Consider the following 23,585-nt stretch of genomic DNA (forward strand, 5'->3'; position numbering starts at 1 on the left):
CGCGTGCGCGCGTCATCAGCTTGCGCGGCGGCCGTGAAGCCGCGGCCGCCGCCACCGCCGCTGCCGCCGCCGGGAGCTCCATGGGCTTCTCCTGCGCGCCGCCCGGTGTCTGGCCGACTCCAGGAAGCCGCGGCGCCTGGTGCCGGGGAGCCATCGCCGCAGCCCGAGGCCGGGTCCCGGGTCGCGGACTGCAGAAGGAGGCGACGGCGACGGCGGCGGGAACCCTGCCGGGGGCCTGGGACTGGGGAACTGCCTCCGGCTTCACGGTCAGTTGGGAGTGGAAACAGGGCTTGGCTTGCTTGAAGACGCTGGGGTGAGGCAAGGGGCATGGACCGGGGCCCGGGGACTCGGGGCGGGCGAAGCGCGCCGCGCGGCTTTCTCGGAGTGGAGTTGAAGTAGAGAGCGCGCCGCGAGTGAGGGGAGCGAGCGGGTGTCGTGATTGGCGGTGGGGGGTGGGAGGCTGTCTCCTCGCTCCCCCTCCCACTTCCCCGATCCTAGGGCGGCTGGAGGCGAGGCGGCGATGCAGCTCTTTCGGGGTCGTTCTCAGTCGGAAGGGTCTGGGCCGGGAGTAGGGAGCACTCGCACCCCAGGAGGGTTCTCTCGCTCGCTCTCCACCTCGCGCCGACCGGACGCTGACCCAGGACCTTGCCAGGGTCCCCTGGCCTGGGGTGGCTGCCGGACCATTGCCCCAGAGACAGTGTTGGGGGAGGGTGCTTGGTAAGCTGTGCTTCGTAGCGGGAACTGGAACCCCTGCTTAATGGCGGTGGTCGCTGGGAGCTGTGGACGCCTGCCGGGTGGGGGTGGAGGGTGGGCGTGGGGTAGTAGGGGGAGCCGGCCCAGCGCGGGGGCTGAGCGGGAGTATTGGCTTTGGCTTTCCCGAGACGGTACCTGCAAGGTGAAGTTGGGGTCACGAAGGAACCTATCAAGGCGGGCAGACAGGGTACCCTGCGGTTTTAAAGGAGCCATGCGAATAAACGGGGGAAAGTGAACCCAAACCGACTGGAGTAAGGCAGGCACCTGGTGCCTTTTGCTGATGCCCCATTTTTGAGGAACCTCCCTGTTTTCAAAAGTGAAAGTAACTTTTGATCATCCGAAATAGGGTTAATGCTTTTCAGACAATAGCTCCAAATGGTGACTCAGAGATAACTATTGGGTACCTACTACACTCAGTGAAACACAACTGCAGCCCAGGGAAGCTCCCCGGGAGGGAGGGGAAGGCCCCAAGGCCAACATAACAGGGAGCCTGGTGGTTAGAGCTCTCCCGGTAGCATCAGTTGGTGCAGGGGGTTGGAAGTAGTCCGAGAGGCGTATTGAGAGGAAGTCCCTGTCCGCCCGCCCTGATTCTCCTTCCTTTGCTGTTCGTGCCCGCGTTCTCAAGATACATTCCGAGATAGATGCTCGCTGCCACTCCTCAGTCGACTGGGCATGCGCCGTCTCTTGTGCGTCCACACGGTTCTCTACACACGCTCCTCAAGGGAGGACTTCTTGCAGGGGTTGGACTTTGCCTTCCAGGTAAACTGGGAGAAGTGAGGCCGGAAGGGTTTCTTCCCTGATGAAGGCACAGGAGCCCCACCTGTGGTGGCGCCGCGACAGCGTGTGGTTGCGTGTGGTTTGGCAGCTGGATTTTGTTAGGAACTCTGGTGAGATAACAAGGAAGCACAGGTGTTAGAAGTAGAGATTGTTCTGGAAGGAGAGACTCTGGAAATGGGATTGTAGTAGTTGGCACATCGAAAGGGATTGAGGATTTAAAACAGGCATGGGGAACTTCAGCCTGCTGCCATGTAAGGCCTGTGAAATCGTTAGGTCTGGCCCTGCCAAGGCTATGGCAGGTGGGACTAGAGATTGAATAAATCTACAGCAGGCTTATTTTTAAGGTGATAATTCTGTAGAGCCCACGAATAGTAATCAATATCCAAATGGCCCTGGGCAGAAGAAAACCTCTTCACCCCTAATTTTAAAGGTGGCAGCAAATTGGCACCTCAGACAGGATATAGGGAGAAAAGTCCGAGTTTGGATACTGTGGAGTCATCTTTATGGACATTTCTCGACGCCTTTTAAAATAAAGGACATGTGTTTCAATTGTCCCCTTGACAATTGGCAAAGGTTCCTTGCTGGAGAAGGATCAGTAGAATTTTCTTAGAGTAATGTCTGATGCACTGGGCTAAGTGGTAGAAGTGTAAATAGTGGGATGTTTTGAATTCTGAGAAGGATGCCTTTGTTAAGCGTTGTATTTAAAGGCTGACAGACCATTTTTATCACCTGGATTGCGGTAGGGCACTAAGATATTTTTAAAATCAAGACACCAAGGATGGTCCATTATTCCATTACACCAGCTGATTGTCCGGTCGGAGTCTTCGGGAGCATGCTGTTTTGTAGCTCTGTGCTGTTGATTTTATCTTAGGAAGTGCTTACTATGTGCCAGGCAGTGTTCTAAGCACTTAAAAAGACAGATTCAGGCCGGCGCCGTGGCTCAACAGGCTAATCCTCCGCCTTGCGGCGCCGGCACACCGGGTTCTAGTCCCGGTCGGGGCACCGATCCTGTCCCGGTTGCCCCTCTTCCAGGCCAGCTCTCTGCTGTGGCCAGGGAGTGCAGTGGAGGATGGCCCAAGTTCTTGGGCTCTGCACCCCATGGGAGACCAGGATAAGCACCTGGCTCCTGCCATCGGATCAGCGCGGTGCGCCGGCTGCAGCGCGCTACCGCGGTGGCCATTGGAGGGTGAACCAACGGCAAAAGGAAGACCTTTCTCTCTGTCTCTCTCACTGTCCACTCTGCCTGTCAAAAATAAAAAAAAAAAAAAATAAAAAAAACAGATTCAGCCATCAGAACAACCCTATGAGACAGGTTCTGTTAGCCCTATTTTACAGATAGAGAAACTGAGGCACAGAGATTAAGTGCCTTGAACAAAGTCACAGGTCACATCATCCTAAATGGCAGAGGCAGAACCAGAGTGGGCTTTGCAGCTCCTGGGGCAGTACAGCTTACACAGCTTCCTCGCAGGCTCCATTGCATCACCAGAGTATTTGAGAAAGAAGGCCCTTGTTACGGATTGACAGCTGCACTAGGAGCTGTAGTTTTAACTCCAAAGGCAAGGAGTCAGTTTAAACATAGACCTGCGTCCCCTGAATCCTTTATTTAGAGGAACACCGGATGTGATGCTGGTAGAAGATCCTGTGTCGAAGCAGGCTACAGGTCAACTCCAGGTGGCTACAGACTCGTCCCTAGATGGCAGAGAAGCCCACGGGATCTAGTACGTGTGGTTGGCTGGCCGTGTGTGGAAAGCCAGGTTCCAGCCGTGGGCCATGCTCCCAGAACTGCCATCTAGAAGCTCTTCAAACAGTCTGGGAGGGTTAGGGTTAAAAAAAAAAAAAAAAAAAAAAACCCGGCCGGCGCCGCGGCTCAGTAGGCTAATCCTCCGCCTTGCACCGCCGGCATACCCGGGTTCTAGTCCCAGTCGGGGCACCGATCCTGTCCCGGTTGCCCCTCTTCCAGGCCAGCTCTCTGCTGTGGCCAGGGAGTGCAGTGGAGGATGGCCCAAGTGCTTGGGCCCTGCACCCCATGGGAGACCAGGAGAAGCACCTGGCTCCTGCCATCGGATCAGCGCGGTGCGCCGGCCGCAGCGCGCCTACCGCGGCGACCATTGGAGGGTGAACCAACGGCAAAAGGAAGACCTTTCTCTCTGTCTCTCTCTCTCTCTGTCCACTCTGCCTGTCAAAAAATAAAAAATAAAAATTAAAAATTTAAAAAAAAAAAAAAACCTAGAACACAGTACCTGCCTAAAAGTAGTTGAGGATTTATTATAGTTGAGGGATCCCAAGCCCTTGACCTAATGCGTGGACAAGACAATAAAAAATAAAGTGCTTAATTGAGTCGTGTGGCAATTAGAAGAGAGGCCAGCCTATAATAAGATGCTAATTGTACAGGCCTGCTATCAAGAGCTGTCCTTAGCCTTGAGCTGGCAACAGTAGCGCTATGGAGATGGAGTAAATCTGTCTCACCTCGCCTTGGTTAATCAAAGCAGTGAGAGCCCCTTACAGAAGCGCTTCTGGGCGGTGCCGAGTCTGCGTTGCTGGAGTTGCAGACAGGTCTGAGAAGTCCAGCAGGGGTGTTGTACTCCCCGTCTAAAGCAGGCATGGCCGAGTTTGGGCTCGTCTTGTTTGCGTTTTTACCATTGCCCCAGCACCTTAGAAAAGCACAAAATGAGCTGTTATTTTCTTTGTGGATCTGTCTCTCTTAAGTACTTTTCCTGTACCTTGTCTTAAAGAACACTAGATAAAAATAACTGGCCGTGGCTTGTCCATAGATCTGTCTTGTCCTAGACACTCTAACTTGAGATTATAGTGGCACAACCATGGATAAAGTGTACTCCCAATCACACGAAAGGTCTTTCTGGGTGTTTCGTTGTGAGAGGGTGCTTCCTACATCTAATTCGGCCATGTGTGAGACAAAAGGGGTCACACAGCCTGATTACCAAATCTGAAAATACCTAAACACATATTCAGGCTGGTAACTGTGAAAAGCAACATAGTCTGAATTAGAAGTGGAAGGGTGACGTCTCAATATTGACCTATTGGGAGGGAAAGGCGCTAACGCTGTGCTGCCTCGGGTTCCTGTCTTGACACATCGAAATCGCTAGCTTTCCTGTTCTGATTCAGATTTCCAGAGACAAATGGCCAGGCCATTCCCAGCTGTCAGTTGTGAAGATGAGAGGGCTACATGCACATGTCTTACCTGATTCAATTATTCATCCCAGCATGATGAAATGCTGGCATAACTCCATTTTTCTGTCGTCTCTTCGGATCTGCAGCCTTCGTGGTGTGTAGAGACTTGGCAGTTAGGCTCTGGGTTTTCTGTGCTACTGGAGGCCTGAATATCCTATTCAGGGTCAGTGGGGATGGAATGCCTTTGGGTGAGATCGATTTCTTACTTCAGCCAAGTGAGCCTAGTGGGATGAGTAAGCTGCCGACCACAGTCTGTTGCAACATGTCTTGATTTTGATTTGTAAAGTGTGTGTTTCTAGATCAAGAAATAATGCAGAAAATCCAGAAAGACAGGTTGGTTAGGAAGATAATGATCTATGGTGTATAAACAACTGGGCACCACTAACTTTGCCCAGGCTTTACCACTAACTTACTTTGTGACCTAGCAAGTCAGTTAACCTCTCCAGGCCTCATAATCTGCAAGACCAAGTGTCTTTCTCAGGTTGTAGAACTCACACTAGATCTTTGCTGTGCAAATATTTAGATATTGAGAAATAGCCACGTTTAACTCTGGGTTTTTAAAGATTGTTCTCATTCAACACTTCGTAATGTTTGATGTGTTTTGACAGTGCTTTTTGTACTCTGGAAAAAAAAAGACTGAAAAAAAAAAAAGAAATGGCAACTACATGCCATCCTTGATTTGGAAAAAAAATGGATGTGTTAAAATAAAAAAAATTAAAAAAAAAAAAAAAAAAAAAGGCCAGCACCGTGGCTCAATAGGCTAATCCTCCGCCTTGCGGCGCCGGCACACCGGGTTCTAGTCCTGGTCGGGGCGCCAGATTCTGTCCCAGTTGCCCCTCTTCCAGGCCAGCCCTCTGCTATGGCCCAGGAGTGCAGTGGAGGATGGCCCAAGTCCTTGGGCCCTGCACCCCATGGGAGACCAGGAGAAGCACCTGGCTCCTGACTTTGGATCTGCGCGATGTGCCAGCCGCAGCGCGCCAGCCCGGGCGGCCATTGGAGGGTGAACCAATGGCAAAAAGGAAGACCTTTCTCTGTGTCTCTCTCTCTCACTGTCCACTCTGCCTGTCAAAAATAATAATAATAAAACATTTTTAAAAAATGGATGTGTTTAGGAAGATGGCTAACAAAGGCAGCTACCGATAGTTCATTTTTAAGTTTTGGCAGAGGCGGGGGCAGGGAAGTTAAGAGCTTTCAGTAGACATATAAAATCTGAGATTATCCGTGTTAAGTTAGCAAGGGAGTTAGCAATCAGCTTGATCTTTGTGCTTGTTTTCTAGAAGGAAGAAATGAGGCCCAGGAAGGGTAATCTTGTCGCTCACCAGGAAGGTGAGGTTAGTGAGCTGCAGGACCAAGCTGTAGCCTTTTGGTTCTGGGCCAAGTTTTCTTCCATTTAGCATTAGCTTCTCATCTATCGCCAGAGCCCTCCAGTAGGTGCCAGACACCCGTCACCTGGTAGGGAGAGGCTGTGTTCTTAGCACACTACCTCCTAATGTGTACCAGCCCGGCTTCTTCCCTGTGCTCTACTCTTGGGTTGTGCTCTCCGGAACAAGGAGGGTCAGCAGAGACCTGACAGCACATGGCTCCCTGTCTTGGTGCCTAATATAGTTCTCTCTCCCTCTCTGTTCTTTCTGACCCTCCAAGCACTTTGGCTGTTAGCCCCTAAAAAAGCCAGGCTCTTGGCTGGATGATGTCACAGTGGCTGCAGGTCTGCCCATGGCACAGTGTGGGGCAAATGCCATTCTCAGCACCCGCAGGTGGGAACCTCTGCTGATAGGTCTCTGCCTAGCATGGGTGGGCTTTCTCTCAGGAAAAGCAGTGCCTTGCAGCTCAGGACCTGGCCCCACAGGAAGTCTTTCACAGCAGATTTTAGGAATCCAATCTTAAGGGGACTCTGGCTGAGGCTTCATAGTCCTCCTGCCACCTCGGTTAGGAGGATCAGTCTTCTAAATGTTAGCTGGTAATTCAGCCAGGGCTCTGCCTTAGAGTCCAAAATGCTTATGTTCGGGCCTGTGGCCTCTGAACACCACTGCGTGCAGCCCACCCAGTAGCACCATCTCTGCGTAACCATGTGTGAGCTAAACTGTAAGTAACCCAGGGTCACTGGTGGAAACCTCAGCACCCTCTCTGTCTTATTTGTCGGTTATTAGGCAAAATTTAATGACTTTAGTAAGTAGTTAAAAGTAGGTTCTAGGCTGGCGTTGCGGCTCACTAGGCTAATCCTCCGCCTGTGGCGTCGGCACCCGGGTTCTAGTCCCGGTTGGAGTCGCCGGTTCTGTCCCGGTTGCTCCTCTTCCAGTCCAGCTCTCTGCTGTGGCCCGGGAGTGCAGTGGAGGATGGCCCAAGTGCTTGGGCCCTGCACCCACATGGGAGACCGGGAGGAAGCACCTGGCTCCTGACTTCAGATCGGTGCAGTGCGCCGGCCGTAGCTGCCATTTGGGGGGTGAACCAATGGAAGGAAGACCTTTCTGTTTCTCTTTGTCTCACTGTCTAACTCTGCCTGTCAAAAAAAAAAAAAAAAAAAAAAGTAGGCTCTAGAGAAAGAGCAGGCTTTGGGGATGTATCCTGGCTCCTGCTTCCTGGAAGGATGCATTGAGGCAAATCCCTGCATGATGCAGTCTCCTCGTTTCTCAGGGGGGGATTATACCTACAAGAGAGAGTAGGTGGGCAGATTGCCTAGCGGATGGCGGACACTCAGCAAGAGGCAGGGCCCCGCGCGGCACTGAGTGTGCAGCGGTCGAGCAGTGTCTAGCTGGGGGCCACCCTGACAGAGGCCAGAAGGCAGGCAGCTCAGTGTCACATGAGATCATGTCCTTGGTTACATAGGGTTTCACGAGCCCTGAGAGTGTCACTCTCTTGACAAGTATTCAGTGCGTAGCTGAAACAGTAATCTATTGTTGGCTTAATGAAGAGTTTGCTACTGGGTTATAAACTTCCTGCAAGGAGTGAGTGCTGGGAGGCGGCAGCAGTCCAGCTCATTAAACCCTGCAGAAGGTGTCAAGCACTTGACTCCGAGAGCAAGCTGACTTCCTCTCTAAATATTTGTGGAAAACCCCCTGACTCCTTAAGCTTCATTTCTTCACTTGCCTGTCAAACTGGCTGAACCAGAGTTTGGAAGAGGCCTGATAGTCCTCACTGTCCCTTTCCTAAGGCTGCGGTTTGCATGTGTAAGGCAGCCAGTGGGTGTTGTGCTCCATTAAAGAGAAGGGTACCAGAAGTGAAGTGGCTCCTGGAAGAAGGAATGCTCTTTTTTTCCCCCTCAAACAATGGATGTCATAGGCTCCCAGGAGCTAGTGGAAGGAAAAATCTGCTTAGTATGGAGTTCTAAAAAAGTCAGATTAGAGACCTAGTCCACCCCTCTCTGACTTTGGACGAGAAAGCACTAAAGCTAATTTGAAGTGACTTCTGCTCAAATGCAGGTGAGGGAAGAGGAAGTAGAACTTGCGTTTCCTGTTTGGTCACTCCTCCCGGCCTCTCAGAGAAAGGAGCAGTGTGGTCAGAGGGCGGCTGGAGCCCTGGCTCTGTGACCTTAGGACTCTGAGCCCAGGTCTGCAAGCAGGCCTCTTCTGTGCTGGGTTGGTACAAGTCAAAACGGGGTGCTGGGAGTGACTCCTCACGCATGATGGGGGTCCCAGTAATGTTGGTGCCCAGCTCCAGCTGTACTACTGTCTCGTTGAAAACATTGGTTTCTTAATCTGTAAAGCAGGAGAATTTGACTAAAATTGAATAGATAACCTTTAGTGTCCCTTCCAGCTCTAATGTGCAGATTCAGATAGTGATTTTTTAGACAGCTAATCTTTTTTTTTTTTTTTTGAGAGGCAGAGTGGACAGTGAGAGAGAGAGAGAGAAAGGTCTTCCTTTTGCCGTTGGTTCACCCTCCAATGGCCGCCGCGGCTGGCTTGCTGCGGCTAGCGCACCGCGCTGATCCGATGGCAGGAGCCAGGTGCCAATCCTGGTCTCCCATGGGGTGCAGGGCCCAAGCACTTGGGCCATCCTCCACTGCACTCCCAGGCCACAGCAGAGAGCTGGCTAGACAGCTAATCTTATATGTGATCTTATTAAATGATCCCAGTTTTTCTCATTGTTGTAACATATATAAACCATGCCAGTAAAAAAGTAGGGCATGTTACCCAAGTGTGTGGTACTTTATACTGATGTCCCAACCTTTTCAACATGTGTATGTAGGTTGGTGTGTGTTTATTTTTATTTAAAGACGTATTTTTTTATTTGAAAGAGATAGAGTGAGCGATCTGCTGGTTTACTCCCCAGATGGCCACAATGGCTGGGACAGGGCTAGGCCGAAGAGAGGAGCCAGGAGCTTCATCTGCATCTGCCATGTGGGTGCAGGAGCCCAAGAACTAGGGCTGTCTTCCACTGCTTTTCCTGGGTCATTAGCAGGGAGCTGGATTGGAAGTGGAGTCAAGCCAGGACTTGAACTGGTGCCGAGGTGCTGGCCTTGCAGGTGACGCCCCAGCGTTGGCCCCAACTGGATGTGTGTTGTTGTTTTTAAAGATTTATTTATTTGAAAGAGTTACAGAGAGATGTGGAGGTGGGTGTGTTTTTAGGTAGATTTGTAATGCCACAAGAGTGTAAGATAGCCAGTTGTAATGAAATCTTTTGTAGTAAGTGGAGGAGCTGTTTGTCTCCATGGCCTGTCAGAATCCCAGATTTTGTTTCTGAAAGAAAGGTCAGCGTTGGGAGTGTGAGTGTGTCCCTGAATGGGTTTTATGAGAACCTCACTGGTAAGGAGGCAAGAAAGAAAATGCAGCTTCCTGACTACTCATGTCCTCAGTGGGTTTGAATCCGTATGGGGTTTGGTTTAGGGGCTCCATCCATAGTTTGCTTCTTTTTCCTCTACATCTTTTGCTGAAGCTTGAGTGCTACAGAAAGCAGCAGTTAGGGCAGCCTTGCTGGGAAAGCCCTTACAAAGCAGGCGGGCTCTGCCTGTCTCAACGCCTCCCGGCTGGCAAGTGTGACTCAAGATAAGGGCCTTGCCTATGGGGCTTCCTACCACACCCTTACCTTTTTGAAAAGTTGGGTGACTCACTCAAACATGGTGATTCATGGTTCTTTCTTTGTTTCTGAAACGCCTCTAAAAGTGGGCTTTTTTTTTTTTTAACAGTGGACAGTGAGAGAGACAGAGACAAAGGTCTTCCTTTGCCGTTGGTTCACCCTCCAATGGCCACCGCGGCCGGCGCACCGCGCTGATCCGAAGCCAGGAGCCAGGTGCTTCCTCCTGGTCTCCCATGGGATGCAGGGCCCAAGCACTTGGACCATCCTCCACTGCACTCCCGGGCCACAGCAGAGAGCTGGCCTGGAAGAGGAGCAACTGGGACAGAACCGGCACCCTAACCGGGACTAGAACCCAGTGTGCTGGCGCTGCAAGGCGGAGGATTAGCCTATTGAGCCGTGGCGCCGGCCAGAAGTGGGCATAAATTTTATAATCCTTTTGGCTCTTTACACGAGTTAAGATCATTGTAGCACAGAGAAATGGATTTATCTGCTTGACCGGATTCATTTCTAATGCTTCTATGGAATGAACCATTTATTTATCTTTGAAAGTGCAGGATGGCTTGTACATACTTGTGTGTTTTGAGCCTGTCACTCTCCAATGTAAGAAGTCCTTGAGCTGGGGCCAGTGCTGTGGCGTGGCAGGTTACAGCCCTGGCCTGAAGTGCCAGCATCCCATATAGGCACCGGTTCTAGACCTGGCTGCTCCACTTCGAATCCAGCTCTCTGCTGTGGCCTGGGAAAGCAGTAGAGGATGGCCCAAGTCCTTGGGCCCCTGGACCCATGTGGGAGACCCGGAAGAAGCTCCTGGCTTCAGATCAGTCACTTTCGCCTTTGCAGCTATCTGGGGACTGAACGAGTGGATGGAAGACCTCTATCTGTCTCGACCTCTCTCTGTAACTCTTTCAAAGGAATAAAATAAATCTTAAAGTATATATATATCTTAAAAAAAAAAGAAGTCCTAAAATCAGCAAACACCATGCACCGTAATTGTAAATCAGACAGGTAAATTTTTGAGTAATAATTATAAAATATTGACGTGTCATGGTTTTTTTTAAAAGATTATTTATTTAAGAGGTACAGTTACAGAAAGTGAGACAGAAAGAAAGGTCTTCTGTCTGCTGATTCACTCCCAAAATGGCCTCAATGGCCGGAGCTGCACCGATCTGAAGCCAGGAGCTGCTCCTGGGTCTCCCACATGGGTGCAGGGACCCAAGGACTTGGGCCATCTTGTACTGCTTTCCCAGGCCAAAGCAGAGAGCTGGATGGGAAGAGGAGCAGCCAGGATTCAAACCAGCGCCCATATGGGGTAATGGCACCACAGGCGGAGGATTAACCTACTGCGCCACAACACCGGCCCCTATATTTTTTCTTTTAAACCAAATGTTGCAATGACCTCATCAAATAGTGGGCCATTCTTTTTTAATATTTTATTTTTTATTTATTTGACAGAGTTACAGTGAGAGGAAGAGACAGAAAAGTCTTCTATGAGCTGGTTTACTCCCTAAATGGTGGTGATGGCCAGAGCTGGGATGATCCAAAGCCAGGAGCCAGGAGCTTCCTCCAGGTCTCCCACAAGGGTACAGGGGCCCATAGAATTCGGCCATCTTTTACTGCTTTCCCAGGCCATAAGCAGAGTTTGGTTTGGAAGTGGAGCAGCCTGGACTAGAATGGCACCCATATGGGATGCCGGCGCTGCAGGCGGAGTGTTAACCTGCGCCACAGCTCTGGCCCTCACCATATTCTTAAGATAGTACAGTTTCAGTCATGGATGGCTCATGATGCACTCATTGTGGAGTGAACTTTAATTAAGAGTTACGATGGAAGTATCAATTTGTTACCCTCTTGTGAGTTGATATTTTAATTTTTTAAAAATTTACTTATTTGGAAGAGTCACAGAAAGAGACAGAGTAAGCGATAGCTTCCATCTGCCAGTTCACTCTCCAAATGGTCGTAGTGACCAGGGCTGAGCCAGGCGTACGGCAGGAGCTGGGAGCTTTTTCCTGGTTTCCCATGTGGGTGCAGGTACCCAAGGATTTGGGCCATCTGCTGCTGCTTTCCCAGGCAGCTGGATCACAAATGGAGCAGCTAGGAAATAGAGCAACCAAGACGTGAACTGGCACCCATATGGGATGCCAGCATCTCGGGCAGAGGCTTTACCAGCGATGCCACGATGCTAGCCCTTAAGTTCATATTTTAAATTATTGTTTAAGGGTAGACTGAGTTATTTAATGACAGTAATTAGTTTAGGTGGGATTTGCTGTTGAGTGCACATTTAAGAGGATACCTGACCAGTTCCCAGCAGCAGTCCGATGTAGTACTAAATTTGTAAAATTCACATATGCACCTGAAACAGATTATGACTTAAGCCAAAAGCCTTTATGAATTTCCACCAGCTTGCTGATGTTCCTGACATCTGGTAAGGAGCTGATGAAATTGAATTTTTTCAAAAGATTTATTTTATTTATTTGAAAGACAGTTATAGAGAGGGAGACAGAAAGAGAGGTCTTCCATCCGCTGGTTCACTCCCCAGATGGCCACAACAGGGAGCTGGACCAATCCAGAGCCAGGAGCTTCTTCCGGGTCTCCCACATGGGTGCAGGGGCCCAAGGACTTGGGCCATCCTCTACTGCTTTCCCAGGCCATGGCAGAGAGCTGGATTGGAAGCAGAGCAGCCAGGTCTAGAACCGGTGCCCATACGGGATGCCGGCGCTTCAGGCCAGGGCTTTAAACCCACCGCGCCACAGACTGGCCCCAGAATTTTGGGAGCCGTTGTAAGCCGCCACATGTGAATCCAGCATCCTACCTACAGCAGAGTGCTGGTTTGAGTCTGGGCGGCTTCACTTCTGATCAAGTCCCTGCTTATGCTCTTGGGAAAGCAGCAGATGATGGCCCAAGTGCTTGGGCCTCTGCCATCACATGGGAGACCTAGATGGAGTTCCATGCTCCTGGCTTGAGCCTGGCCTAGCCCCAGCAATTGCAGTCAGTAGGGGAGTGAACCAACTAGTGGAAACTCTGTTACTTCCCTTTTTTTTTATTTTATTTTATTTTATTTATATAAAAGCCAGTTATAGAGAGAAACAGATCTTAAACCTGCTATTTCATTCACCAAATGTCTACAATGGCCAAGGCTGGGCCAGGCCAAAACCAGGAGCCTGGAACTCCATCGAGGTTTTCCACATAGGTTCAGAAGTCCATTAGCAAGGAGCTGGATCGGAAGTGGAGCAGCCAGGACTTCAACTGGTGCACATATGGGATGCCAGCATTGCAGGTGGCAGCTTAACCCATTCTCCCTTCTTTTCAAATCAGTGAATAAATATTTTTAAAAAGCCTTTGAATTTGAACTTTGTAGTACCTACTTGTAGGAACCCTGAAAATTTAACCTCTAAATTTTTGTTGAAGTGTTTGAGTGATCCTTATCTCTAAACAGAGAAATAATTGCTAAACCGGTCTGTGTACACATATTTCAGTAGGCCTTAATGGTTGGGTTCTTTGCCCTTTTAAAAATGCTCCTTTAATCTGTTGCAGCCCCAAGATCGACTTGTATGCTGTTCATGAATGCACACATGGGTGTAAATGATGCTGTAGAAAAGCGGTCCTCACAGGATGCTTTGAGATGCTTCTACGGATATGGTGTTAGAACTGCCTAAACTATTCCATGTCTTCAGTATTGGATCTTGTCTCATGAAAGCAGATGAAGTAGGATGTGAGAGGATCGGGGGTCCTTGGCACACTTGCTGGATTGAAAACAGTGGACTCTGATGGTTCTAACACAGAACTTTTGTGCGACAGTCATGCCTTTGACTCCTGTCCACAAGGCACAGCCTAAGGGTTGAGTTTTTAGACCATGATAGATTTTTAGGAATTCACCCTCATTCACCAAGTGGTGCTTAACTACAGGCACTGTAGTTGGAGTCTGTCTTTCACTGATGGTCAGCGGTCAGCTAGGTGTCCATCCTGGCCATCTTGATGGGCCATGGTGGGATGAGACCTCTGAGCTTGGCCCAAGTACCATTGAATTCAAACCCTTTGAACTGCCCAGCCATGGACAGGGAGCTTGGGAGTTGAGTGAGAAGTGATAGGCCTACGGCTGACTCAGCAGCCCAGTCCCTGGGGCTCACTGAAGACATTGGTGTCTGTTTTGTCTGGATTAGTGAAGGACATAATTATGGTTAGATGTGATGTAACAGATGTATTTTACATGGATCTGGAGGCAATGCTGTGGACCAGAAGCAAGGTTATTTTTTTTTTTTAAAGATTTTATTTATTTGAAGGAGAGACAGAAAGGTCTTCCATTCTTTGGTTCACTCCCCAAGCAGCCACAATGGCTGGAGCTGGGCCAATCTGAAGCCAGGAACCAGGAGATTCTTCCAGGTCTCCTATGCAGGTGCAGGAGCCCAAAAGATGGGATCATCTGCTGCTGCTTTCCCAGGCCACAGCAGAGAGCAGGATTGGAGGAGGAGCTAGTTTTAGAAAACTAGCACTAATGGAGTCATTTCTTTTTCTTTTTTTTTTTTTTTTGTTTTTTGTTTTTTGTTTTTTTTTTGGGGGGGTGGGGGTTGTGCTTCTGAAACTCCAGCAAGGAAGACTTGCAGACTTCCGTAGACTTAGCATACTGCCTCCACTAAGCTCAGGTCATCACTCTGACCCTGCATCTTAGCAGGGTGGCTACCTCTAGGAAACTCCAGAATACCTGTGATTCTGGGAATCCTTGTCCCCTGTGGCTTCCTTAACACTCCAGGCTCGGTCCCCTTGCCTCTCTGAGCCTCTCTTGTCAGGTGAGAATAAGAATTTGAACATGGGTTGCTGACATGGAGGAACTAACTTTTTTAGTGCTATAAACCCTTAGCCAAAAGTACAGTGCAGATTACCATAATGAATGATAAAATGATCGTTGTTCTGGGTCTTTGGAAAGCGGGTAACCCCTGCAGTGGCCTGTAGTCTCATAAGGCCCAGCAAATCATGGGGTCTGGCCCTGCCAAGGTAACCACAGGCAGGACTCAAAACTCAATAAATCTGTAGCAGGCTGATTTTTCAGTTGATAACTTTGTGTGACCCATAAGTAATGTGAGAAATAGCTAAGTGGCCCTTGGCATAGAAAAGATTGCCCACTCCTGCCTTAGAGGGACAGAAAACCTAGGACCACCCCCTGGGCTTGGGACCTCTGAGCTGAGCCCTCACCTGTCTTGTGTCACCCCAGTGTGGCTTCTTTACAGTGTGGTGTTGGTCTCTGCACATCTGGCCCCAGAAAGTGGCGACTTGGCAGCTCCTCCAGGGTGAAATCCCAACTCTGGGAAGTGTAGATTCTAAAACATAACCGCTTACCCCTAAATTTCGTTTCCACTCCCTTCCCACTTCCCAGTAAAGCCCTGCACCTAGCCCTGGACGTGCAGCCCATCCACGCCAAGCACCACTTAGTTGGTGCCTTGCTTTCAGCTGAGCTGCTCAGCCCCCACTGCTTCAGAAGTCCTCACTGTGAATAAGTCTCTGGCACTTGCTGCTGGTGGTTTCGGCACTGGCCGCCCCTTTGATGGCTGTTCTGCCAGTCACTAACTCTGAGCGTTGTTGTGGGTGTGTCTTCCTGGCCAGACACCAGGCTACAGAGCTTCAGTGAACAGGTGAGACTTGCAGGTTGGTGGAGAAAAGCAAATAAGACTAGACTTGACTGGATTGGGAGCCAGAGCGGGGCAGCGCACACACATTATTGTCCTCCTCATCACTCAGGCGTGAGCCCCTGCACACTTGGTCACATTTAGTGGCAGCTCAGTGAATGTTTTTGAGTTGAGGTCAGTAAAGGAGCCTTTAGCGATCAAATAGGGTGAGGTGATGGAGTTTAGGGATTGGAGGCGGCCCCCTGAAGGCAAGAGCTAGTTGGCGGTAGGAGTACTGGGGGCTTGGGACCTGCCCCGGAGACCCGAGCAGCTCATTCTGCCCAGCCCCTGAGAAGCAAGGACTCACGTGGGGAGGTGAGTTCTTAACAGAGAGCCTCTGTTCGACCTCAAGGGACTGCAGTGTCCCCAGATGAAAACAGAAAGGAAAAGGGGTCTGGCTTTGCTCTGTTAGGGGAAGGGTGAAGGGAACATGCAGAGTTTGTTTCAAGGAGAGTTTTCCCCCTTAATTCTCAGATTTTCAGTTGACTAATATAAGGAACAGATACTTACTGGAAAAGTACTTGGGTGGTTTTGGGAGGCCTGATTTAATTGTGAGATTGTGAAGCTTGTGAGTTGGGATGCTCCGTTCTGTTCAGCTCTTGGTGTCTAGCACTGCGTCCTCTCCCAGATCACAGAACCTCGCTCGCTAGGGAGCGTGATGGGAAAACACAGCTCCTCTGTACACTCCTTGGTCCCACATTGTTCAAGGATGGGGCACTCTGCTTACTTGAGTAAGGGTTAGTCCACCAACTTGGTGTACCTACTTGGTGTACCCTCTTCCAACCAGGTTTTGGCATAACCATGAAAGTAAGCAGACACGGTGGGCGCTGTGGTGTAGCCGGTAAAGCCGCCACCTGCAGTGCCGGCATCCCATATGGGCACTGGTTCGAGTCCCGGCTGCTCCACTTTACGTGCAGCTCTCTATTGTGGGCTGGGAATGATGTGCTAGATGGTCCAGGTCCTTGGGCCCCTGCACCTGCGTGGGAAGACCTTGGAGGAAGCTCCTGGCTCCTGGGTTCAGATTGGCATAGCTCCAATGGCAGCCAATTGGGGAGTGAACCAGTGGATGGAAAGCCTGTTGTTCTCTGCCTCTCCTCTCTCTGTGTATAACTGACTTTCAAATAAATAAATCTAAAGGAAAGAAGGAAGGAAAGAGTAAGCAGACACGGCCTTCTAGAGATATTGCTGGGATCCCAAGGCTCATGCATTTGTTTCATGAATGTATACATTAAGTGGCTGTTATGTGCCAGGCAGCAGGCTAATGATAAGGTACGGGCTTCCAGCCCTTAGGATCAGTGTGGTGGGAGAGCAACAGGCTTTTCCTGCAAGCTTCTTAGCCAGAACAACTACCTGCTTCATAAACAGCCCACAGCCAATTAGCAGTAGTAAATGGAGGCTATGTTGGGAGGATTGGTGACTATAGACAGAAATGACAGTATCCAGGAGTGGAGGAGGAAGACAAAGAACTGCACAAAGGAGATGCCAGGGCTATAATTATAATCGGAACTGCCACTTGGTGGAAGGCTGAGGCCCAGTGAATGTGGGTAACCCCTGAGGACATCATTACCTAACACATGCCAGTAATTGATGTTCCTGGTAATGACTACACATCATTCCAAAAGAAATGGACGGCTGTTGTAGTTCAGACAGGAACAGCTGTAAAATCTTCTGTCTCCCCCTACACCTTTTTTTTTGGCTTCATTTTTAGGATTCATCTCAACCATCCAAAAAGCCCTCATGGGGCAGGTGTAGCCTAGCAGCTAACATGCCTGTGCCAGTTACTGGGGGGAGAAGCCGCTATGATTCAAAAGTTGTACTTTGGAAATTTATATTTATTAAATAAAAGTTTTTTAAAAAAAGATGCCTATACCCCATAGAGAGTACTTCTGTTCAATACTGGGCTCTGGCTCCTTACTCCAGTTTCCTGCTGATAGAGGTCTTGGGAGGCAGCAGGTGAGGACTCAAGTAATTGGGTTCCTGCCACCCACAAGGGAGACCTGGACTGAGTTCTCCGCTTCAGCCATTGCAGGTGTTTGGGAAGTGAACCAGCAGATGGGAACTCGGTCATGCTTTCGTGTGCACTTGCTCTTTCACGCTCTCTCACTTCGTGTCTTTGCCTCTCAAAAAAGGATAATACTTTTTAAAAAAGATTCATTTATTTGAAAGGTAAAGTCACAGACAGAGGCAGAGAGAGGTCTTCCATCTGCTGGTTCACTCCCCAAATGTGACTGCAACAGCCGGAGCTGTGTGGATCCAAAGCCAGGAGCTGCTTCTGGGTGTCCCACACAGGTGCAGGGGCCCAAGAACTTGGGCCATCTTCACTGCTTTCCCAAGCCATAGCAGAGAGCGGGACCAGAAGAGGAGAAGCTGGACTCCAACTGGCACGCATATGGGATGCCAGTACTGCAGGGGCGGGTTTACCAGCTATGCCACAGTGCAGGCCCCATAATAATACATGTTTAAAATGGTCCTCAGGGTGCAAATGCTGGGAGGAGGCAGGTGAGTTGTCACTGACCATGCTGATCACACCACGCTGTTCTGCAGGGAAAGCAGGAGCCATGATGAGTGTATTGTTTATTTGGTGGGTCAACACTGCTTGCAAACAAACATCAGCAAACTTTTCTAGAAACTTTTCTAGAGTAAATACCTGTGGCTTGTGGGTCATTGGGTCTCCTTCAGAGCTACTCACTTCTTGCCAGCCAGTGTAAGCAGGCAAAGATGGTATATAATCCAGTGGTGTGGCTGTGGGCCAATAACACTTTAGTGGTTTAGAGCTTAAATAGTAATTGTGGGAACATAGGTGACATACTTAGGAATCTGTGGTAGCAGGAAAAAAAAAAAAAATCCTGCATCTGCAGAAGTAGTTAAAATGTTGCGCTTTGGAGTCAGTGTGGAATGCTGGCCTTTGTCTTGCCTTGGCTGAACAGAAGTTAGGCTCTTTGCTTGCCCAGGTCAGGTCCCAGACATCCCTGATCTGCCATCTCCTGCTGTCCTGTTTGGTACTGCAGAGAGTGGGCCCACTCTTTGAATGCCCTTAGGTTGTCCCTGGCTGCACTACATTGTCCCTGTCTTCTGGAGAGCACAGGTTGCTTTGTTTGTAAGTTCTGGTGGGTGTGGTAGGCATTTTGCCTAGGGATTAAGACTTCTGAGGATAACCATTTCCCTGTAGGAGTGCCTGGGTTTGAGTCTCCACTCGGCTTCTGAGCCCAGCTTGCTACTGAATCCTTGCTGCTCACATGGGAGACCCAGCTTGAGTTCCTGGCCCCTGATTTTGGCCCAGCCGCCCTCTGTTGCAGGCACTGAAGCCTGCCCTTGCCCTTCAGAGCCAAAGTCTTGAGGAAAGTGCATGTAGCCAGTGCTGCTTCTGAGTGATTGCCTCTGCTGAGTTGTCACTTTGCTGTGCCATAGCCTGTGCCACAGGTGACTTGTCCATGGCACTTAGATCTGATGGTGAACTGAAGCCATCTCATTTTCTGAGAAACTTGGTGGCTGGTGATGCAGCAAGCCAGAGAGGTTACCATGAAGACAGAGCAGGGACATCTGTGCTCGCTGTGTCTGCGGCACATGCCACAGAACAGGTTTCAGACATTGCTTCTTAGTTGTGTCACTGCTGTCCCCAGAGACTTGGGTGAAGCTGTCAGGAAGGAGGAGTGCTTTGTCCCTCTGCGCTTGTTTCTGCAGGAGTGGGAGCCTTTCCTGGATAGTGGGTGTGCACAGTCGGTGAGGTGTGCAGTGTGCGACAGTACATCACTCACACAAGCCCCTCTACCGGCGCTCTTGGCGTTGACACCAACAGCCCTGGGAGGAGGTGGCCAGGGCTGGAATATGGGTGTTCCCACAGGAGAGGAAACGAAGGTTCATGAAAACACATGGCCAGGTGGTGGGAGAGCATTGTAGAACTCACTGTCTAGCACGTTCTACCCTTGCTCCATCACCCACAGTGTCAGCAGAACTAAAAGTGTCTTACTCCAGAAAATAACCTTACTGGCCATTTGGGCTAACAGTTGCTTGGTTTCCAGAACTTCACCTGTCCTAGTGACTGTTGTGCCTTTATCATTTACTAGTGCAGTGACCTTGAATGTCCTAATGGTTACAGCTTAACACTAGTCCTAGGTCACCACTGTTTTTCTCCTACTCATCCCTGTTACCCTGAGCAACCTCAGCAGTGTCTGGGTTTGCCCTTGTGTAGAGGCAAGGGTGTTGGTGCTGAGGGGAGTTTGCCCTAAGCAGTTGGTGTACCTCGTTGTCCCCGTTGCCCCTCTTCCTCTGCTTTAAGTCAAAACTTGAACACTGAAGCGCGGTCTGCACAGAAGATCTCCAGCAGCCGAGAGGCCTAGGTTCCCCTTCTGCCTCTAAGTGGCGTGCTGTGTCTGCTGCTGCTGCTGCAGCCGGCTCCGGCCGAGCGTGCGGCCTTCTCATTCTCATCACGGGAAGTTTGGGGGCAAGATGGCCCCGTTGCTCTAAGGCTAAGTAAGCTCTCAGGAACAGAGAAGACAACTGGTATTTTAAATGAAAAGCGATCCAGGGAACCTTCAGCCAGGGGTTTGCACATGGATACTCGGGGCTCGCTTTGCAAAGTTGGTTTTGTCCGTCCCCTAACTGAAAAGACAACATCGAGCTCCTGGATGCTTTGCTCTCTTTCAGATGCCAGTATGGACAGAATAGCTTATGATGCTCATCCCCACCCACCACTTCCGAGACATTGAGCGGAAACCAGAATACCTCCAGCCAGAGAAGTGCACCCCACCTCCCTACCCTGGTCCTGTGGGAACCATGTGGTTTATCCGCGACGGCTGTGGCATTGCCTGTGCGATTGTCACCTGGTTTCTGGTCCTCTATGCGGAGTTCGTGGTCCTCTTCGTCATGCTGCTTCCATCCCGAGACTACGTGTACAGCATCATCAATGGAGTCATCTTCAACGTGCTGGCCTTCTTGGCCCTGGCTTCCCACTGCCGGGCCATGCTGACGGACCCCGTGAGTATGTCTGGGCTCGTTTTGACCAGCCCACACTCTCCTCCTTGGCCCTGGCATGGCCTCAGCCTGCATGCACCCCCTGGACCTTGAGAATGTGGAGAACGGGGCCAGGACTGGGTGGGGGAGTGTACCCTCCCCCTTATTCAGAATTCTCTGGAACTCCAACTAGGGAAGAGACCAATGTCTGTACCACAGCTGTCTGTCTTGGCTGAATGATAACGTCCGTGCATTGATAAATACGTTGATGGAGCCTTCTGTGGGAGGGGTTTGACCCAACAGACCTGGCTAGAAAGACACACTCAGATGACCTTGGACTCGGGGACCAGGTGATTGGGAACTGAGCCATGCTGAAGGGCTCGTTCAAGATGAGGCTTCCAGTACACGTGGGACTGGAGCTAGGCAGATTTGAAAGGAAAGCTACAGGCCGACGCCACGGCTCAACAGGCTAATCCTCCGTCTGCGGCACCGGCACCCCGGGTTCTAGTCCCGGTCAGGGCACCGGATTCTGACCCGGTTGCCCCTCTTGCTGGCCAGCTCTCTGCTGTGGCCCGGGAGTGCAGTGGAGGATGGCCCAAGTGCTTGGGCCCTGCACCCACGTGGGAGACCAGGAGAAGCACCTGGCTCCTGGCTACGGATCAGCGCAGTGCGCTGGCCGCAGCGGCCATTGGGGGTGAACCAATGGAAAAAGGAAGACCTTTTTCTCTCTCTCTCTCTCTCACTGTCCACTCTGCCTGTCAAAAAAATAAAAAAATAAAGTAAGAAAGGAAAGCTACAAACAGGTCCAGGAACTTACACAGAAATGACCTTCACTTTGCTTAAGTGTGGTTTATCTTTTCCTGAACAACTGGAACAGCATGTATGGACCATGGCAGACGCCTCTTGGTGAATATCTATATCTATGGCAAAGCAGTGGTGTTCTGTGTGATGACTTAGCTAAATATATCAAGCCACACAAGTGGCTATTGGAGGTTTTTGCAGCCTGGTATTAAAACACCCATTCCTATTCATTATCTTGTGTGCCAAAAGCAAGAGGCTGCAGTATTGATAAAGACCTCCTGTGGCTTCATGTTTCAGTTCCTGGGATGTGTGTGTTTAAATCAGGAAAGGGAAAGCGCCGCCGATGGCAGTGGGCCTGGCTGCACAGTGAGGAGGATGGGGTCCTCCCTTATCAAAGGGCTCCATGTCCTGCTGGCTCAGGTGGTAGATTGGGAGTCTGTCCCAAGGGAGGCAGCTTGCCGCAGCCCATGACGCGTCAGGGACTGGTCCAGCCAGTGCCTGTTCACAAGCGAGTGTCTCGGTGAGGCGGCACGTGCTGGCAGGCAGGGGCCTGCTGGCCCGGTGTGAGTGCTGCTGACAGGCTCACACAGCTGCCATCGCCTGAGGGAGGTGTGTGGACTCAAAGTGCCCCTGAACACAAGGGGCCAGGAGAGTTTTCCCGCAGCACCAACTTGGTCGTACTGAAAACAAGTTAAGGATTTATTCAGAAGTTTTTAGATGCCCTTGCTACTGGGATACAGTAATAAAAGATATTGTTTTGCTCAGCTTGTACTTGTGGTCCAGTGTCTTCTAAGCCCAGGTGTTGAGGGAACCTCTGTGTAGAGAAGAGATGGGAGGGGAGCCCCATATGATGGCAGGAGGAAGCGTGGGTTTCTGTGGGAGAGCAAAGAAGTGGGTGTTTGTCTAACTGAGGGTGTTGGAGGAGGTGTTGTCCAAGCCAGTTCGTGTCAGAGCAGTGGACGCGATTAGGGGAGGTGGAAGATAGGGCAGGAAGACATGCACAAAGACACTGGAGAGCAGCTGGGTGGCTCCTGTGCACAGCGAGGAGTTGGGGACAGTGGGACCTTAGGAGGAATAGGGGTCTGGGTTGCTGGTGCGGGTGCGCTGCCAGAGCAAGGGAGTACGGGTTACTGGTGAGAGGCAGTTTAGAACCCCTGAGGATTTTAGACAGAAGGGTGGCAGCCTCGGGCTGTCATTCTTCACGGATCACCGTGGAGCAGTGAGGAGTGGCACTGATGGGGAAGTGACACGAATGTGTGTTTATTGACTGCCTATTCTGTGAGAGGTTCCTTCCTGAGCCAAGTTCCTGCCTTCCTAAAGCTCATGTTCTGGATGGATCAAGAGACTGCAGAAAGTGTCGGGTGCTTTAAGGATGATAAAATAGTGTGACTGCACGTTGCAAGGTGTTACTTTAGATCAGGTGGTCAGAGAACACCTCTCGGAGGCGGTCCCATTGAGCTGACCTGAATGACACGAAGCTGTTAGCTAGGCATTGACGATCCAAGCACAGGGTCTGCCAGACAGTGGAGAAAGGAGGTACAAAGGCCCAGGGGCAGGATTGAGCCTAGCATGTTCTGGAAATAAGGACTAAGACCAGGCTGACCAAAGCACGGTGAGTGTAGCCGAGAGGGGTTATAAGAGGTGGAGGGAGCCGCGGAAGCCAGGTTGTGCGGGACCTCGCAGGTCTGGTGAGAGCTTTGGTTTTATTATAAGTGTGGTGGGAAGCCCACAGAAGCAGGATGTGATCTGATTTGCTGTGTGCTTGGTGCATGCTGGCAAGAGTAGAAGCAGGAACTGGAGGTTGAGACGAGACCTTGCGGTGGCTGAGACCAGGGCAGGAACAGTGATGCAGGAGAGGAGCAGTTGGATTTGCCGTGTGTGGGTTTTTTTTTTTTTTTTTAAATACCTGAGAGAGGAGCTACTTAGGAAGCTCTCAGTCCTTTTTTTTTTTTTTTTTTTTTTTTTTAGGTTTATTTTATTCAAAAGGCAGAATTAGGGAGAAACAGAGATTGAGAGATCTTCATCTGCTGGTTCACTCCCTAAATGGCCACATCAGCTGGGGCTGGGCCAGGCTGAAACCAGGAGCTTCTTCTGGGTCTCCCACATGGGTGCAGGGGCCCAAGGACTTGGCCATCTGCTGCTGCTTTCCTAGGCACGTTAGCAGGGAGCTGGAGCGGAAGTGGAGCAGCGTGGACTCGTACTGGCACCCATATGGGATGCTGGTGATACAGACAGTGGTTTAACCCACTGCACCACAGTGCCGGCCCCGCTGTGTATTTTAAGCCACCGATTCTCAAGGCTGGCTGCATTGCAGAATCCCTTGGAGAGCTTTGAAAAAGTATGGATGCCTGGGCCCCACCCCCGGAGATTCTGCTGTTACTGGTCTGGAGGCAGACCCTAGGTGTTGGGATCTTGAAAGCTTCCACGTGTCTCATGGTCCGTCAGGCCTATGGACTG

General features: G+C 50.5%; 1 protein-coding gene across 4 annotated transcripts in view; it reads left to right on the forward strand.

The window, feature by feature from the left end:
* The first annotated feature begins 75 nt into the window (after positions 1–75).
* The window catches only part of ZDHHC3 (zinc finger DHHC-type palmitoyltransferase 3), a 60,192-nt gene continuing 36,682 nt past the window's right edge, over positions 76–23,585 (forward strand). Inside the window, exons 1-2 of one of the 4 annotated variants that reach the window (XM_062200689.1) lie at positions 76–266; positions 20,022–20,351. In XM_062200689.1, the coding sequence (XP_062056673.1) occupies positions 20,046–20,351 (306 nt within the window). In that variant the 5' untranslated portion in view covers positions 76–266; positions 20,022–20,045. The remainder of the gene's footprint in view (positions 267–20,021; positions 20,352–23,585) is intronic. The other 3 variants (XM_062200690.1, XM_062200691.1, XM_062200692.1) reach the window with 3 other exon arrangements.

Source organism: Lepus europaeus, chromosome 9, assembly GCF_033115175.1.
Source record: "Lepus europaeus isolate LE1 chromosome 9, mLepTim1.pri, whole genome shotgun sequence".
Lineage (NCBI taxonomy): Eukaryota > Metazoa > Chordata > Mammalia > Lagomorpha > Leporidae > Lepus > Lepus europaeus.